Raw genomic sequence first — 16,864 nt, forward strand, 5'->3', positions numbered from 1 at the left:
AAATTCCATAAGCTAATTTTTCGGAATCTTCGTGGTGCTAATTGTTAATTCCAGTTAATCCAGATTTAATTAACGACGTAACGGTTAATATTGCAAAAAAATTGAGATATCAAGTTGTCTGAACCTGTTGAATTTCTTGTTTGGATCTGATTGTTTTGAAAGATATCTTGTGATAATAACCCTCTCTATTTATTTTGATCCCAAAGGAGTTTAGGTATGTCGATTTTAAACTATTGGATGTCATCATTTATTGATGATGGTTTTCATTGTTTATGAAATTCTTTTTCAAACCATCAACTGGTGTAGTTCTCCGAGATTGTACTAAATAATTTATTTCATCCTATCATCATGCCTTCTACTCCCGAGGAATTATTTCTTCCAAAAGCTAATGATAGTAACGAAAATGAAATGGACGTTTCCATAGGAGAAGTTTCCGACCGTTCTTCTACTTCTTCATTCACGCTCTTTGATATTGGATTGATTAAACTCGCTGAAGAAGTTGCATCCTTTGTTCTTGCTCATGGAAAGGCAAAATCCACCAAAGTAATCTTTAAATTATTTCAAAGCATTCAGAATAAGAGCGATCAGGAACAATTAGCAAATACTTTTATTCAAATTCAACAACAAACGAAACATGAGACGGTGGTCAGTAGCAGCACGAGAGACGTGTTTGCTCATCCTTCCACACCGTCGTCGTCATCATCAGTAACATCTTTGCAAAATTCGACAAACCTAAAGAAAAAATCACAACCATCACCATGTATTAATAAGAGAAAACAAACAAGTTCCAGTCGTAGGTCTGATGACGAAGAGTCAGACTTTTTTGAAGGTGGAACTGAAGAAGGAGAAGAAGACGATAATGCAACTCCCTCAAAAAAGCAAAAAGATCAACTCGTCAAACGAAATCTAAGACGCTAAAACGAAATGACAAACGGTCCACAATTGAAGATGCGACTGATGATGAATCAATCGAAGGAAACGATGAAGATGGAAAGAAAAAACGAGCTGGAAAACGAGCACCTCCTCAAAAAACGAACGAAGATAAGGAGAAGTATTGGTCGACACATTTTCAAACCATGTACACCAAATCTTTACCAGAAAATTTCACATTAGAACAATTCAAAGAATCACTCTCAGAAAAGAATTCAGAACCGGCTTTTGTGACCTATGGGTTCCTAACCAAGAGCCAAACAGAAGCTGTGAAAAAATCCACGTTTAAATTCTTTCACCACTACCCAAGGCTGTTTTATTTGATGAGTTACACACCCCTCATTCAGTATGGAGCAGCTGTGGCTTCCGAATGGCTCGAGAGTCATCCAGCCTACAAGGCACACTTTGTAAACTTGCCCTCTCAATACTTGACTATCGACAAGCTATTTCCAGCAATGGTGGAAAAGTATCTTGATTAAACGGAATAGACTCTAAGTTTCATAGCATCTAAGTTGGTTCTTTCAACATGAGAGTGTACTTAAGTATACTTTATTGAGAGCTCACATCAGCACAAAAAGATATTTGTTAGCCCTCCTGTGATCGGAGTAATCAAAACAACAAAAAATGAATCATCACCACATGTCGGTTTCATCATCTTCAGCTCATTCCTTCGGTTCACACTCTCCGACCATGATGGATCACTCGAATCACACCATGAACCACACGATGGGTGGTATGCCCATGTATTTTGTGAACTCGTATCAAGTTTCCCATTTATTGTTTGAACCTGTGGTCATTGAATTATGGTGGCATTATTTGTTAGCGATTTTAATTTGCTTTGGCCTGTCAATATTTAATCAATTCTTGGTGTTTTTGGTGAAAAGAAAGGTTACCATTCCGAAAATAAATGAAGAAGATGAATACAGAAATTTGGAAACTAATAAGAAGAAGAGAAAAAAGAAAGTGATTGCTTACACGTGGTTCATTTTGAAGCCATTGATTTATTTGGTACAAAACACATTGGGCTATCTCTTGATGTTAGTTACAATGACCTATAACATGGGATTGTTTTTGGCTGTTGTTGCAGGTAATACTGTCGGATGGACTATTTTCTCAATGAGCAGTAACATTGTTCCCGAGGATTGTTGTTCTAATTAACACTCCACCCTTGTGAAAATATCTTTTCCCCTTTAACAAAAATCACCACGACAACATGATACACAAATTAAAGCAAACAAAATAACATTTTTACAAGGTTGCTTAATTACTACTTTAGTGGTTGTCATCATCGAATGGATCTTCCACACGAGTAGAGGTCAATACTAACAAGTCATGAAGATTATTCTTCAACTCTTGTGTCTTTTTCTCGTCCAATGTCATATCTTTGCCATAAATACCAGAAAATTGGTAAATTCTTGGCAAGAGATGGCCACGTCTCCATTTGGTGGTTCCGAACATTCTGCATCTCGGATGATTACATGATTTAAGATCAATGACATCCTCAAAAAACCAATCAACAGGTTGATTTTCGTAGGAGCCAATCTTGTCCATCATAAAGTAAGAGAGCTGATAGGTAAAGTCGCAAAACTTGTCATAGTCAACAATGATTTCGTGGAAGTATAATCTGTATCCAGACTTGAACCTTGCTGACTTGGTATTCTTATCGTTCCAATTACTGTGACACTCCGTCACAACCACTGTAATATCCTCCTTGCCCTTAAAATAATCGTTTGTAAATTGTTGAATGAGTTTGATCCAGCCGTTGCTTACAATATCATAAGGTGAATTTGGTTTTGTAATTTTGATATCAATGTCTACGTAGAGCCTAAAGGCATGTTTTGTTCTCATTTCTTCAACATAAAACTTTTGCTTCTTTTCAATCGTGCTCTTCCAAGCTGCAATATATTCTTCATACTTCTTTCTCGTGTCAAATATGATATGATAATGACCTCCTCTCTGAGAAATGTGGGTAGGAAATTGTAGCACTAAATCTTCATTTTCTTCATTGTGTTCCAATAACCACATTTCCAAATCATCATCAGGAATGTACTCTTGTTGAACTTTGCGAGTCTTATTCTTGGAAAATAATACTTTTTTGAGCTTCTTGTTGCTACGATATTGAGCTACATAATTTTCTAAAATTTGTTCGTTCGTTAAACTAGTCGTGACGTCACTCGTCAATTCTCCATCGATTTCTTCAGATTCTTCTGAATCATTATCTTCACTCAAGTTATTTTCATCTTCCTCACTGGAATCATTGGATTTTTCTGGAATTATTGGAGATGACGAAGAGCTCTCGTGTGATGAAGAAGATGCAACTACTTGTTGATGATGTTTCTTCTTATTTTTCTTTTGTTTGCTCTCAAGCTCCATTTGTTTCTTAATTCTCAACTCCTCTTGGTGCTTTTTCACAAAATAGTCCTCAATAATTTGTTCCAATTTTCCCTTAGATACATTATCAATTCTCTTCTCTCGATCCCAAATAATAATTCCATTAAAATACAGATACCAAATTCTATGAAAAGGAATTTCATCAGATTCCTCAAAGTCTTTGATGGTGGTTGTCTTTAAACCTTCAAATCTATCTAAATATCCAATTGTAAAATCATCCAAAAAGGTTGAAAATCTCTCATCCCATTTAATTCTAGAAATGATGGATTGAGAGGTAATAAAGCCTTTATCCTTTTCTTTCTCTTCAGTAGATGGGTCCGAATTGGATTGTTTCTTGTTTTCCTTGTTATTTGTTTTGCTTGAAGCCTTTTTAGAGGATGAATTTTCTTGATTCTTCTTTTCCTCTTGTTTGTTGGAAGAGGATGAGGGCAACATGTTGAAATGGATCAATAAATCTCGGAATGAATCAGGTTGTTTTTTGGAATTTTTTTTTGATTGTGTTATTTTAAGAGTGAATAGTTTTCTTCAACTTTTTCTCTTTGTGAATTTTTCTTCAAAACCGAACTTGAATTTCAATTTGAAGGTCTCACAGAAATGGATTGTAACATTCGGCAGTTTTTGAGAACTTGTTTGTTCACGTGGCCATTTCAAACTCTGATTTCGATCATTTCAATTGGATCTCAAAAAATGTTTCAATGGTGGTCAAAGCTGCTCGGATCGGATGTTGGTTCGGAACAACATCTTCAGCAAGATTTGGCGGATGAGTCCTATCAAGAAGAACAATTTCAAGATTTTATTTCATCAGAATCATCAATTCATCAAGTGATTAATCATAATTCTTTTCATGAAAATTTCAAAGATAATGATCATCACGAACTTTCTCAATCAAACAACAACAAGAAGCAGAAATTACGAATATGTATGGTTTCCGATTTCTTCTATCCAGGTTTTGGAGGTGTAGAATCCCATATTTATTGCATCGGAACTGGTTTAATCAAACGAGGACATAAAGTCATTGTCATCACTACTTCATACGGCAACAGAAAAGGCATCCGCTATCTTTCAAATGGTCTTAAAGTTTATCATATACCCATCTTTAAAATTGAAACTGCTGCAGGAAGTGCTACTCTTCCATTTCTTCTTTCCTTAGGTCCACTGATACGAAATATTCTCATTCGGGAACGTATTGATCTTGTTCATGGACATCAATGTACCTCCAATATGTGCAACAATGCATTGTATCATGCAAAAACAATGGGCCTGAAAACCTTCTTCACGGATCATTCTCTCTTCGGATTTGGAGATCATGGAGGCATGCATATCAATAAGGTTTCGAGATTGGTCTTGTCTGAAGTGGATCATGTCATTTGTGTCTCACATACATTGAAAGAGAATTTGACATTACGAGCTTCCATGAATCCATTCAAAATGACTGTAATTCCTCATGCCGTGGATACAGGTGTCTTTCAGCCAAAGAGAAGAACCCTCGTGGATCCACATGAGCGTTTGAAAATTGTCTCTGTCTCTCGATTAGTGTATCGAAAAGGTGCAGATATTCTCATTGCCATGATTCCCATTATTTGTCAAAAGTATCCCATGGTGGATTTTATCATAGCAGGAGATGGCCCAAAACTCATTGAAATGCATGAAATGATTGAAAAGTATGAATTGTTTGATCGAGTGGAATTATTGGGAGCGAAACCATACAGTGAGGTTCCTCAAGTGTTGCAACGAGGACACTTGTTCATTAATACGAGTCTTACCGAAGCATTCTGTATGGCCATTCTGGAAGCAGCAAGTTGTGGACTCTTTGTAGTGAGTACCAACGTGGGAGGAGTGAGAGAAGTCTTGCCCGATCGTGACATGGTTCTATTGGCAGATCCAACACCTGTGGCCATGTGTGAAGCGATTGACGTGGCCATTAAGGACTATGTCTACAAGTGTGATCCATTGAAAACTCATGCACGTGTCCGTGAAATGTATCACTGGGAACAAGTGGTGGAGTGTACCGAGCAAGTGTATTACAATGCCGTTCAGAATAACGAAGAAGAAAATGAAAATAGTTCTGGAAAGTTACTGGATCGCCTCTTGTCGTATCACTCGGCAGGAACCTATCATGGAAAGATTAGTGCCTTAATCATGTTATTGGATCATTTGTTATTCAAAGCATTGGATTGGATCTATCCGAGAGAATCGATTGATGTGTGCCCCGATCTTGCTCCTTTCTACATTAAATCTTCAAGTAGTCACGAGAATGAAGTTGTCGCAAAGAAAAACCAATAATGACCATCAAGTATAATCATGCATTGGATTTACAATCATAGATCTACCAAGAAGAAGAAGAAGAAACTGAGGAAGTGGCAACAGTTAGCAAAGAAGAAACGCATTGCCATGATGAGTAATGTTGTTGTTCAACTGCACAATGATTGCCAACCACGCCAATGATGAGAAACTCCATTCTTGTGTGCCAAACTGATTGCACTTGTGCTGTGGCTGACTATTATGTTGTCTGCAAAAAGTTTCGCCGAAATAGATTTTCGCCACAAATTGCCTTTGGGAGACGAGCGGGTAGTGCCAGAAAGAGACATTGGCCAACAACGACAAGGTCGAGACAACAAACTCCAAGAAAATGTCGTCTTCCATGATGCTGAATTTTTCAATGAATCCCCAGCAACAACAACAACAACTAGCCAATATTACGATGACACCTACAACTCCGCTCAACAATAGTAACAACAATTTAATAAACGGTCAAGGATGGTTGTTTGGAGATTCCATGTTTAATGATTATGGTGTTTCTTCCGGTTTTAATATTAATAATAATAACAATAATAACATGAATATGATGAATCATAACAATTTAAACACCAGCAGCATGCTTTCTCCCATTCCAATGACCCCATCCGAAATCATGGATGGAAGATTATTGATGAATAATTGCGGAATGGACCAAGATGGCGGCATGGCCTCACCATCGGCTTGCTTTGACGTGGAAGCAGATGCATTAACAATCAATCATCATGCAAATCATGGAATCAATACAACTAACAACACCTCCTCTCCCACAAACAACAGCAACAATATGAGTTCAACTCAAGGAAAGTCCAACACGACAAGTAATAATAAGGAAAAGAAAAAGCCTAAAATTGCATGTGTTTATTGCAACAAGCTTCACAGTAAGTACAACAGTTAAGAGTGCAACAAAGCCATATGATGAACACTTTGATCATTATGATTGACTTGCTTCTCTGCAGAAAAGTGCGGTAAGTAGCAACCCATAGATTTCAGTTCCCAATTTGTAACCGTGATGGCCTAATAATTTCCTCATTTGAAACCAACTCCTTTCCAATCGCGTGTGTTATCAACAACAGATGGAGAAGCACCCAATGCATGTACCCGATGTAAAAAGAAGGGCATTCCATGTGTATATTTACCTCCTCAAAAGAGAGGACCAAAATCAAAGAAACGAAAGAACGATGGAGCTGTAGATGAAGAAGATTATTCCTTTGATCCACTCACTTGTGCTGCAGGATTGTGCAGTTCTTCTCAACAACAAACTCAACAACAAGGAAACGTTACTATTGGAAATCAACAATTCCAACAAGGACCTTACTATTACAATCAACAACAAGCATCACAGCAATTACTTTCTACCTCCCAACAACAACAAACGATTCAACATCAACCACCTAAAGCTGCCTCTAGCACTGATCTAAATGTCTACATTAACGAGTTATCGAAATCAAACAATCCTAATGCTTCTTCTTCGACGCAACTTGCAATTCCAACAAATAATTGGAATAATTATCAACCTTCAGCTCCAAGTCCACTCAGTGGTCTTCAATTTATTGTAAATGTACATACGAGAACATTGGTTGACCAGTTTTTAGAGTAAGTGTTCGTACTTGTTTCATTTGTGTAACATTGTGCTCTTATACAATATACAGCTCGGTAACCTGTCATTCCTTAGTAGATCGATCCATGCTTGACAATGCCCTTAATAAGGCTGTTGCCTTCTCTTCAGAACCCAGTGGCTCCCAGCTCTTGACCAATATTGTCTGTGCCATGGGAGCTCAACGCTTGGAAGACCGAAAGAATTGTATAGACTTCTTCAATCGAGCGAGAAACCAAGCAAGTTACTTGTTTGATCGACCTTCGAGAGAGACTTCATGTGCTCTCAGTCTTATGGGAATTTATGCATGTTCAGAAGGTGAACGAATTAAGGGTCACATGTATAATAAGGTTGCTCTAGATATGGCTTCTGATCTCTGTGGATATCAACTTGAAACGGACAAGTTTTGGCAAAGTTTGTTTGCCCTCACTTTTGCAACTACATTTTCCAAGTGGTTGTTTGAACTCAATATTCTCAAAGTAGAAGACAATTCCATTGATATTTTAGCCAAACATGGTTCCAATCCAAATCATCCTCAAATACCTGCCATTCGAGATTTGGTAAATACTATCAAGAATTATATCAATTCGCCACGATGTGCTAGAGAGGTTGAAGGACTCGAGGGAAAAGTCAGTGAACAATCATTGGTGAAAGGAAGTGAAGAAATTACTTTCACTGCTTTGCTCGTGTATTATTTGTTAATTTCAAGACTTGCATCTCTCGCAAGCAATCAGGTGGAATATATTAGTATTCTGAGAAAATTGGAAATATTGGAACGATATATTGAATCTGAAAACTTTAATAGAGATGATCTTCAAAAGAATGTACATCGCTTCTGTCTATACTCTTTAAGAGCAGATATTTTGGTGAAGTGTGGTCTCGATAAGATGGGTATGCATTGTGCAACGAAAGCTACTGGACTAGCTGCCAAGCCAACCTTCTGGAAGTCTGCACCAGTGATCATTCTGTTTTTCCCAACCCTTATTAGAGTGAATTTGAATGTCAATGACAGCAGTATGTCTGTTGAAAATTATAAGGCATTGAAGGTCATTAGTTCAAAGTTTGTGGTTCTCAAATATACCTTGTTTGACATGATTAATGCCATGAATAAGAGACCAGAGTTTAAAGACTTGCTAGAGAGTGAAAGACAGCACATTCCTCAAGGTTTTTCCAATTCTTCTGGATTTATTTCAGTTGCTGAGTCGCCTCAGTGTGATTCTGCACCAGCTCAAGATTGGTCTAACTCTTTCACAGCAGCACTGGTCGATAATAGCAACAGCACAAATAACTGTAACACAGGAGGTTCATGTTTTCCAAATGACTTGACAGATTTGCTGCAACAACTTGGCCAATCTGTTGACCATCAAGATTATCAGAACAAACTTGAATATCTATGGCAATCAACCCAAAACTGAGCGTGTACGGCAAGAAAAAACAGTTTAAATATTATTTACATTTCTTATTCCATTAACCGCAAACACATTCGTTTGAGCAATCGTGCCTCTTGAGATACTGTCCTGTCTTCTTCCCGCTTATCGTCAATATCGAGGATGGAAGAGTTCACGTTAGTGGCGTCGCTTGCTCCTGCAGCACCTGGGTTTAGGGTTGTCTTAATTTCCTTACCAAACATGGCTGCAGCGTCTAAAAAGTTTAAGATGTCTGTGTATGTCTGATCCTTTAGAACAATCATATTCTTGGATAAAGTTTCAAATAGAGACAAGAAGCATCGTTTTGCATAGAACCATGTGTCTGTCATGATTTTCTTGTTGTAAGGAATTAAACTTTTCATGACTCGAGAAATGCCGAACTCGTAATGACCTTTTGAGCAATACAAAGTTCCAATGACGAGATTAACAATACATAAATGCAAAGACTGCTTGTTGGGGTTTTGTCTATGCAGTCGTTGTTCCTCATTCTCAATCTTTTTCATCCATTCTTCAGCGTCTTCGTTTTCGCTGACCATAATGCATGACACACATAGGTTAGCCAATATCATAGCATGGACATCCAACAAGTTGTTTTTCTTCTTTTTTACAATAGCGAAATAAAACTTGATGGCTTCGTTGAATTTGTTTGCTTGCATGAAATATGTGTTAGCCATATTGAGCTTCCAAACGTCGCGCTCTGAACAAAACTCAGCACTTTGCAACAATATTTCTTCAACTCTGGGGTAATTTTCAATATCCCAATAAATTTTCGCCATTCCCATCAGGACAGGCATGTAATCATCAAGCGCCTCATCAAACTCTCTTAGGGACTTGGTCATTCCTTCACTATCTTTTTTCATTCTTGCATCCTGCAGTTGTTTGGTTAATTTTCTCAATTTGTCGATATGCTTGGTTGCTAGATCGTCAAAGCTTCTAAACGCTTCTTCTGGACTAGTTTGCGCCATAATCAAAGCTTCTAAAAAGTCGTAAATATCTTGAGAGAGATAACTAAATGATAAATGACTATTTTCAGCTAGAATATCTGCTGCAAGCAAATAATGTTGATGTTTGCAATAGAGCAGCAGCAAGTTTCCAAATGTTTCTGGAGGGAATGGGGGATGTTGAATGAGATGCTTGAGCTTTTTAAACCCGGCATTGGGATCGGTCTCCATTTGTAGAAGACCTTGGTTATGAAGTGTCACAGGATCTAGCTCTTCTTCCGTTCTTGGAGGCATATCTCTTAATGCTTCGCTAGCCTCCTCGTAGTTTGTCATCTGATATTGAATTGCAAATTTCAAATTGAACGCCTCAATTAAGGCAGTGTTTCGTAAAGTCTGACTGTTTCCAACACTTCGGACTTCAAAGCCATCAGTATTACTTCCAACACTTAATTCAGGATGTTCTCGTATTCCTCTTTCAATAATATCCTGCATGTATTTTAATGCTGGAGTATATTGTTTCATTCTGAAGTAACACAATGCAATATTGTATGCAATATGTGGTTGATACTCAACAATATTAAGCGCATCTTGGAAATTCTTTCTTGCTTCATCGTATTTTTCTTCCTTGTACAAAATACATCCTTGCATCACCAAAGTATCTGGATCATCCTGAATACACTTCTCGGCATGTGACTTTGTGGTTGCTAAATCATCGAGCTCATACTGACATGCTGCTAATAATTTTTGAACCTGTGAGGATCATCACCAGTTCACGACCGTCGTTCAAACATGGCGATCTTACTAGTACTTACTTTTTCTGCTAAAACTTCGGATTCAATAGTTGCACAAGCTTTTACAGCTTCGGGATACATTCCGGCCTTATACAAGGACTGAGCTTGATACAACTTGTATTGATCCACCGTTGGATAGAGTTTGACCAGTTTTTCATAGGTCTGAGCAGACTCGGCATAATTTTGTAAAATGTAATCACAATAGGCCAACAATGACAATGCGGCTCTACTCTCCGAAAAGAACTCTAATTGATGTTGTAGTATTTGTTTTGCATCTTCATATTTCTTCTCCACAATTAACGTATAAATCACTTTGGTATACTCTCCTTCTTGAACCCGAACAACACTTGGTCGTCCACCATTCAGAGTGGTTCCAGGTCGTTGGCCCCAAAAACCCGTAGTGGGCAAGGAAGTCATCAATCTACCTCCGGCAGCTGTTGAAATTCTGTTCATGTGTTGATGAAATCTTTTTAATGGTTGAAAAACAGTACAAAGTTGTAGTTTTGGCGCCAAATTAATGCCTCCAGAACATCAACATTATATTTGCTTGCAGCAGATCGCCAAAACAACAACTTTGTACTGTTTTTCAACCATTCCAATATCAAGTGACATTCCTCATGTCCATTTTATTGAGAAATACTCTTTTCAAATTGATAGAGAGCCTCTCTTTCATGAGGTAAAAGAGTGGGAATTGGAGAGAAATAGTAATTGAATGGATAGTACAATAGCAACACCATGTCACTGCAATACAAGTCTGCATATCGTTGCACCTGTGTACAAAAGTAGGACTCTCTTGTACCACTTCTAAAGGCGCTACCAAAGTAAGGATTAAAGTGTGCATTCAAATTTTCTTGGGCCTTCTTGATCTGATACTTGATTGGGAAATTTCCATCTTCTTCGTCTTCGTCTTCAGATTTGATTTTGGTTTTTTCGACTGGTTGTGAAGAGTCTTGATCCTTGAAACTCTGTGCTCTAATATATTCTAGAGTGTTAAGTTGACTCCAAATGTCAGCAGATCTATTTGTCATCCAATGTTTGGTCTCCTCTTCAACCTCTCTTACAATCAAGAGTGTTCTCCAAAGACATCGGTTTTGTTTGGTCACAATAATATCATGGAAAATATTATCTCCAACGTACATCACTTCTGAACCCTTGGTCTTGGTGAATTTTTTGAAAAGTGAGAAAGAACCACCACAGTAAACACTGCCCTTCTTGAATCCTTGCACTGCTGACAATTTGAGACGTCCAGTAGCTTGGTCAACTTCTCTAAGGGTAGTACCTTCGCTGCTGAAGAACTTGGGTTTTTGTCCATTGGTGATGACAATATCAAAGAAATCGGTCCATCTATCATATCCATCGATGGATTTGTCCAATAAGTAACCCATTACAGCATTGGTGTAGAAATATTCAGAATTTGTTAATAAGAAAATCTTTTTTCCTGCCTGTCTCATTCTGTGGAAAAGAAGTGGAAGTCTCTCATCTTTCTTCACGTATTTTGGAAGGTCTGCCATTATGGTATTTTTAAGGGTGTTGTCACTATGGATCGAGTGGAATGTTTCTCTGATGTCATCAAACAGTGACCAGTAACTTAGTTTTGCTTCATTGCCATTTTGAGGTGATTCAATATCTTCGTCCGAGGTTGTTGGACTACCACCTCCTGCCTCGCTCTTTGATAAAAAGTTGGTTTGTTCGAAATAATCTACCAAGGAAGCATAAAGACTGGCTTCAGGAATGCCAAACAAAGTGTCATAGCAAAAGTATCTTCTTCCCATTTCCTCATCAGGGTGAATGAGATGATCAGGATACATCTTTTCAAACTCAGCCTTTTTAATGATCTTTTTGCCGTGAACGCATTGAAGGACAAAGCCGAAATGATCAACTTTGAGAATGTTACCCTCTCGCTTGTCAAGAAAAGTTCCACGCACAGCAAAGGAAGGATCATAGTTGATTTGAAGAATCTCTGATGGGTAACCTTTGCTTTCAACAAGTCTTTGGAGGATGAGTTTTGTACAGGTGGATTCGTACACTGGAGAAATATAATTCTTTTGTGAACGAAATGGCATATTAATTTGTAATTGCATGATGAAGACAGTAGAGAACAAATTGGAATTATATCAAATAAAAATTCATGCATTCCACTTACAGCACTAATATTGATTATTATCCAGCAAGTAAATTTAGAATTAAAAAATGTTCGTAAAACTTGCCGAAGAGTATTCTACTACCTACACTGTATAGTCCATATCAAATCCATAATATTCAATATGATCTAGATTGACACTACGATTAACAAAAATTCTGTGTTCTACTGGTCTTCTATACTTTTCCGGCAGCTCGTAATTTGCCAAAGTGTCGATCTTTTTAAAATCCGAGCTTGTTGGTGGAAAGTTAATGGATGGAAATGGTGTTTTTGGAGTGAATGGCATTTCTTCAATTATTTTACAAGAATTGATAGTTGCAGATGATGAATGAAAAGACTGTTGAGGCTTGTGGTCGCTACGTGAATGTTGTTGAGATGATGAATACGAGCAGTGATGATAATTTTTTTGGTTTGAAAATTGGCCACGTAAGCCTGCCGCTGAGTTTGTCAAGAGAGCGATCCTGTTGATTCGGACAAGGTGAAATTGATTGAGTGGGTTGCAAAGAAAAGAACGTTTCATTTTTTTAATGAGATGACAATCCAGATGATGTTCCAATAAAGAAATACATGAGGTCATAATATTTTGAGATCATGATAGTAATACGCAAGAAGAGGTTTCGAGTCATCATCAATAAACAGCAGGTTCAAAAAAAATTCAATTTTTTGTGAGCTGCTCCACACAACATGACGATCAAGAGGAAAAAAGAAGAGACAGAATTATCATCGGATGATGATGCATCATCATCCCTGTCGAGCGAGGAATCATCGGACGATGAAGCAACCACTGAGTTGTTGAAAAGATATATCTCGTCGGGGCAACGCATGTTGGATGAGGCTTCAAAAGCTACACTTTTTGCAAGCGTTCCCAATAACACAACAAATGCAGTATCTTCATCTTCATCATCAAATAGTAATGGATTATTGTCATTACTGCACGAAAATGAAAATATTATAGGTAACGGACAAAGTCAGCATGAACCAAATGCGCCATTAACACCAATCCATCATGATCATCTTTCATCGGAACTAAATTCAGATATTCATAATAATAACAATTATGATGTTATAAATCCATCACCTATAGTAACAACTAACACAACAATCAACGATGCATCAACGCCGAATGATCATCACGTGACAAGTGTTCAAACTCCATACACCAACACTGTTGTAACTCCTATGCATAATTTTCAATCCACCATGGACAATACACGAATGATTGATGAAGAAGAGGATGTTGCCAGCAGTGTACAATCCAGATTATTCATGTTAAAAAACGGGTTACGGCTTAATTCTGAATATAGAGAATTAATTCAAGCTGAGCTTGAGAAGATTGAGCAAGCACAACGAAATGTTGGAGATTTGCAGAGAGAGCTAAGAACAGAGTTTTTGCAGCGTCAAAAAGGTCCTCCAATGTCACTCTATCCTGCACGCAAGAATTTAGCACAAGCAACTGGTAAAATTTCTAAGAAATTAGCTTGTGAATATTTTGTGACCTTGGCACAAAGCAAACTAAAAGCAGCTGGATCTAATGCAATTATTGTGGACAAGTTCAACACGACTCTGGTAAAATCAGAGGCATTAGCATCGAAGAATAGTATCGATAAACCTAAGAAACCAAAGAAAAACCAGAAAAAGAAAAAAAGAAATACTGAGGACGAAGAATACATTAGTGAATCCGAATTTGTATATTCAGATGAAGAGAATGTGGTGGACGATGAAATGGAAATAGACACATCAATTCCACAAGAAAAAGACAATGATGTAACAGTAATAGAAGGTCCAAAACCAAACGATGATGCAATTAAGAGGCACAGCTTAATTGATAAAACAGTTATCGTTGACACCAGAAAATGGACCACCAACGAGATTAAGAATTTACGGTATGCCATTAGACTACAATCACAAGAGTTGAAATGTGCATTTATCCTCGAAAACTACAAAGGAAATAGCGCTCTCATCAAAAAAGAATTTGAGAATATTTCTAAAATGCCAGGTGAAGAATTGGAAAATATTGAAACTTCTAAAATAGATTGGGAAAAGGTGGCCATGTATCATGTAAAAACTAGAAAGCCTGAAGAATGTAGAAAATATTGGGAAATTGAGCTTGCCAAAGACATCAAAAAAGAAAATTGGACAAAAGAAGAAGATTTAAAATTACTTCGTGTTGCCGAGGATTATAAGGGCCACGATTGGGAAAAAATTGCAGAAAAGATGTACGAGAATCAGGAGCTCACAAGAAGACCAATTCACTGTTTCAGAAGATATCAAAGAAGTTTAAATACAAACATGATGAGAAGTAAATGGACTCCAGAAGAAGATGACAAATTAATGGAAGCTGTCAAATTATTTGGAGAAAAGAATTGGCAGCAAATTGCAAATCAACTCGACGAAAGAACAGGCCAACAATGTCTACACCGTTGGATGAAAACTTTAAATCCAGCAATCAAGAGGGGAAGATGGACCGTCGAGGAAGATAAACGATTGTATTTAGCGGTTCATGCTTATCCACCGAACAATTGGGTGCTTGTAAATAGACATACTCCAGGCAGAACAGATGTACAGTGTAGAGAACGGTGGTGCAACATTTTGAATCCTGATTTAAAGGTTGGTCCTTGGACAAAAGAAGAGGATGAAAGTTTAAAGAAGGCAATCAAAGAGCTAGGTGCAGGCAATTGGTCTAAAATTGCCGAAGTCATGTATCCCAGAACAGATAATCAATGTTGGAGACGATGGAGACTAATCAGTTCTGAAGAAGTTCCAGATTATAGAAAAAAGATTTTGAAACGAGAAAAGGCGCTTGTAAAAAACTTTGTCGGTAGAGAGAAAGAAAGACCAGACATCACTGCTGACGATCTTGAAATACCTCATCCAGAAGAAGAAGATGACAGTATTGGCTATCACATTAAGGAATTTGTTAACGACACTAGGACCATATTTTTTGCTTCCAATAGAAGCAATAACTTGTTGTCACAATCCATATGCTTGGAGGCGTTGTCCACTCTTGAAAAGTCTCTTTCCATTCCCAAGCTGAAGAATATTTTAGAAATTGAATGGCAACGGATGGAGCAAATTCGATATCTCGTTGAAAAAACACCTTACTTTATCGGAGTGCCACCTTCTAATTTTGTGAAGAGAATATTTCATCTCTTGAGTGCATATCGACTTCCAACAGAGTTGAACAGCTGTCACGATACTCAGGATTTACCTACAACTCACCCATCCTCCAACCACCTAGATATGACTCCTCAACAGCAACGAATTTCACACTTCAAGCAATCCATTCCTCCAGTACAAGCAAACACTCCAATATTTACCACACCATGTATCATTCCAACGAATCTCTTTCCCTCTCTTCCATGTATTCCTGCAAGTGCTGTATCCCTTAATGCTTTGGCAACACTTCACGAAATTTTGAACAAGCAAGGTAAATCAACCTCTCAAAAAACAACAACAACTGTGAACGTTGAAGTAATAGATGAGAATAACCAACATTTGGAATCACAATCAATACTTTTAAAGAGTGTGAAAATGCCAACATTTGAATCTCAGATTAAGGATGCACCCTATGATCCTCCAGTACTCATTCACAATGACCCCACCGTTCTCAAATCAAACGAATTCAAAACTCTGACGAGTGTATTTAATTCTCTCTTTCAAAGACCTTTACAACAAACCATGGGAAGAATTGCTGAGAGATTACCTTTTTTATTGAGACGTGTTCCAAACATTGACACTTTAAATGATTATGTAGAAGAATGTCAAACCACCTATCAACATGAATGTCAAAACTCTACGGACCCTATTCTCATTGAGAAGTCACAATGGAACACGGATACTTCTTTGAATGAACCTCCAACATTTCCTTCTCTATTTTCATTGTATCAGCATTTACCGAATGATCAATTTTTCGAAAAGGAACCTGCTACAGCTCCTGCGACACCGATCGTTGTGACGAAACCTAAGGGGGTGCGTGGACGGCCAAAAGGCTCAAAGAATAAGAAGACGCTAGAACGAGCACGAGGAGAGGTTGGAAATTCTGGTTCTGTTGGTGGTGTGGCTAATGCTAATGGAGAAGCTTCTTCGTCTTCCACCATACTAAACACTCAGCAATCTGAAACGTCACAACAACAAGGCGTTGTCGTTCAGAAAAGAGGAAGGGGAAGACCCAAAGGTTCCAAGAACAAGCCAAAAACGTTGGAACAGCTCACCGAACAAAAGAAAAAGCAATTGAACAAGCCAGTGGTTAGAAAAGTGTCTAAAAATTCATCTGGATCCTCAAAGAAGAGAAAAACCTCAGAGAATATCACAAATGTTGATGAAGCGGAGGATCATGAAAATTAACCAAATTA

At 37.8% G+C, this 16,864-nt stretch overlaps 8 protein-coding genes across 8 annotated transcripts; 5 read left to right on the plus strand and 3 right to left on the minus strand.

Annotated features, from left to right (window-relative positions):
* Nucleotides 1–348: 348 nt before the first annotated feature.
* C9374_001637 (uncharacterized protein) lies at nt 349–1,409 on the plus strand (the record flags this gene model as incomplete). Its single annotated transcript, XM_044690966.1, has 2 exons — nt 349–793; nt 949–1,409. The coding sequence occupies 2 exons, from the start codon at nt 349–351 to the stop codon at nt 1,407–1,409; spliced, it is 906 nt and encodes a 301-aa protein (XP_044551297.1).
* Nucleotides 1,410–1,554: 145 nt separating this feature from the next.
* Nucleotides 1,555–2,088, plus strand: C9374_001638 (uncharacterized protein; the record flags this gene model as incomplete). The annotated part of the gene is made up of 1 exon (XM_044690967.1): nt 1,555–2,088. One exon carries the CDS (start codon nt 1,555–1,557, stop codon nt 2,086–2,088), a length of 534 nt encoding a protein of 177 aa, XP_044551298.1.
* Nucleotides 2,089–2,202: 114 nt separating this feature from the next.
* On the minus strand, nt 2,203–3,756 carry C9374_001639 (uncharacterized protein; the record flags this gene model as incomplete). The annotated part of the gene is made up of 1 exon (XM_044690968.1): nt 2,203–3,756. One exon carries the CDS (start codon nt 3,754–3,756, stop codon nt 2,203–2,205), a length of 1,554 nt encoding a protein of 517 aa, XP_044551299.1.
* Nucleotides 3,757–4,008: 252 nt separating this feature from the next.
* Nucleotides 4,009–5,604, plus strand: C9374_001640 (uncharacterized protein; the record flags this gene model as incomplete). The annotated part of the gene is made up of 1 exon (XM_044690970.1): nt 4,009–5,604. One exon carries the CDS (start codon nt 4,009–4,011, stop codon nt 5,602–5,604), a length of 1,596 nt encoding a protein of 531 aa, XP_044551300.1.
* Nucleotides 5,605–5,950: 346 nt separating this feature from the next.
* Nucleotides 5,951–8,628, plus strand: C9374_001641 (uncharacterized protein; the record flags this gene model as incomplete). Its single annotated transcript, XM_044690971.1, has 4 exons — nt 5,951–6,497; nt 6,576–6,584; nt 6,693–7,212; nt 7,269–8,628. 4 exons carry the CDS (start codon nt 5,951–5,953, stop codon nt 8,626–8,628), a joined length of 2,436 nt encoding a protein of 811 aa, XP_044551301.1.
* A 44-nt stretch (nt 8,629–8,672) lies between these two features.
* C9374_001642 (uncharacterized protein) lies at nt 8,673–10,825 on the minus strand (the record flags this gene model as incomplete). Its single annotated transcript, XM_044690972.1, has 2 exons — nt 8,673–10,331; nt 10,394–10,825. 2 exons carry the CDS (start codon nt 10,823–10,825, stop codon nt 8,673–8,675), a joined length of 2,091 nt encoding a protein of 696 aa, XP_044551302.1.
* Nucleotides 10,826–10,998: 173 nt separating this feature from the next.
* On the minus strand, nt 10,999–12,798 carry C9374_001643 (uncharacterized protein; the record flags this gene model as incomplete). The annotated part of the gene is made up of 3 exons (XM_044690973.1): nt 10,999–12,414; nt 12,516–12,519; nt 12,602–12,798. The coding sequence occupies 3 exons, from the start codon at nt 12,796–12,798 to the stop codon at nt 10,999–11,001; spliced, it is 1,617 nt and encodes a 538-aa protein (XP_044551303.1).
* Nucleotides 12,799–13,196: 398 nt separating this feature from the next.
* Nucleotides 13,197–16,856, plus strand: C9374_001644 (uncharacterized protein; the record flags this gene model as incomplete). The annotated part of the gene is made up of 1 exon (XM_044690974.1): nt 13,197–16,856. One exon carries the CDS (start codon nt 13,197–13,199, stop codon nt 16,854–16,856), a length of 3,660 nt encoding a protein of 1,219 aa, XP_044551304.1.
* Between the last annotated feature and the right edge of the window lie 8 nt (nt 16,857–16,864).

The sequence above is a fragment of the Naegleria lovaniensis genome, assembly GCF_003324165.1.
Source record: "Naegleria lovaniensis strain ATCC 30569 chromosome Unknown tig014, whole genome shotgun sequence".
NCBI classification, from domain to species: Eukaryota; Heterolobosea; class Eutetramitea; order Acrasida; family Naegleriidae; genus Naegleria; species Naegleria lovaniensis.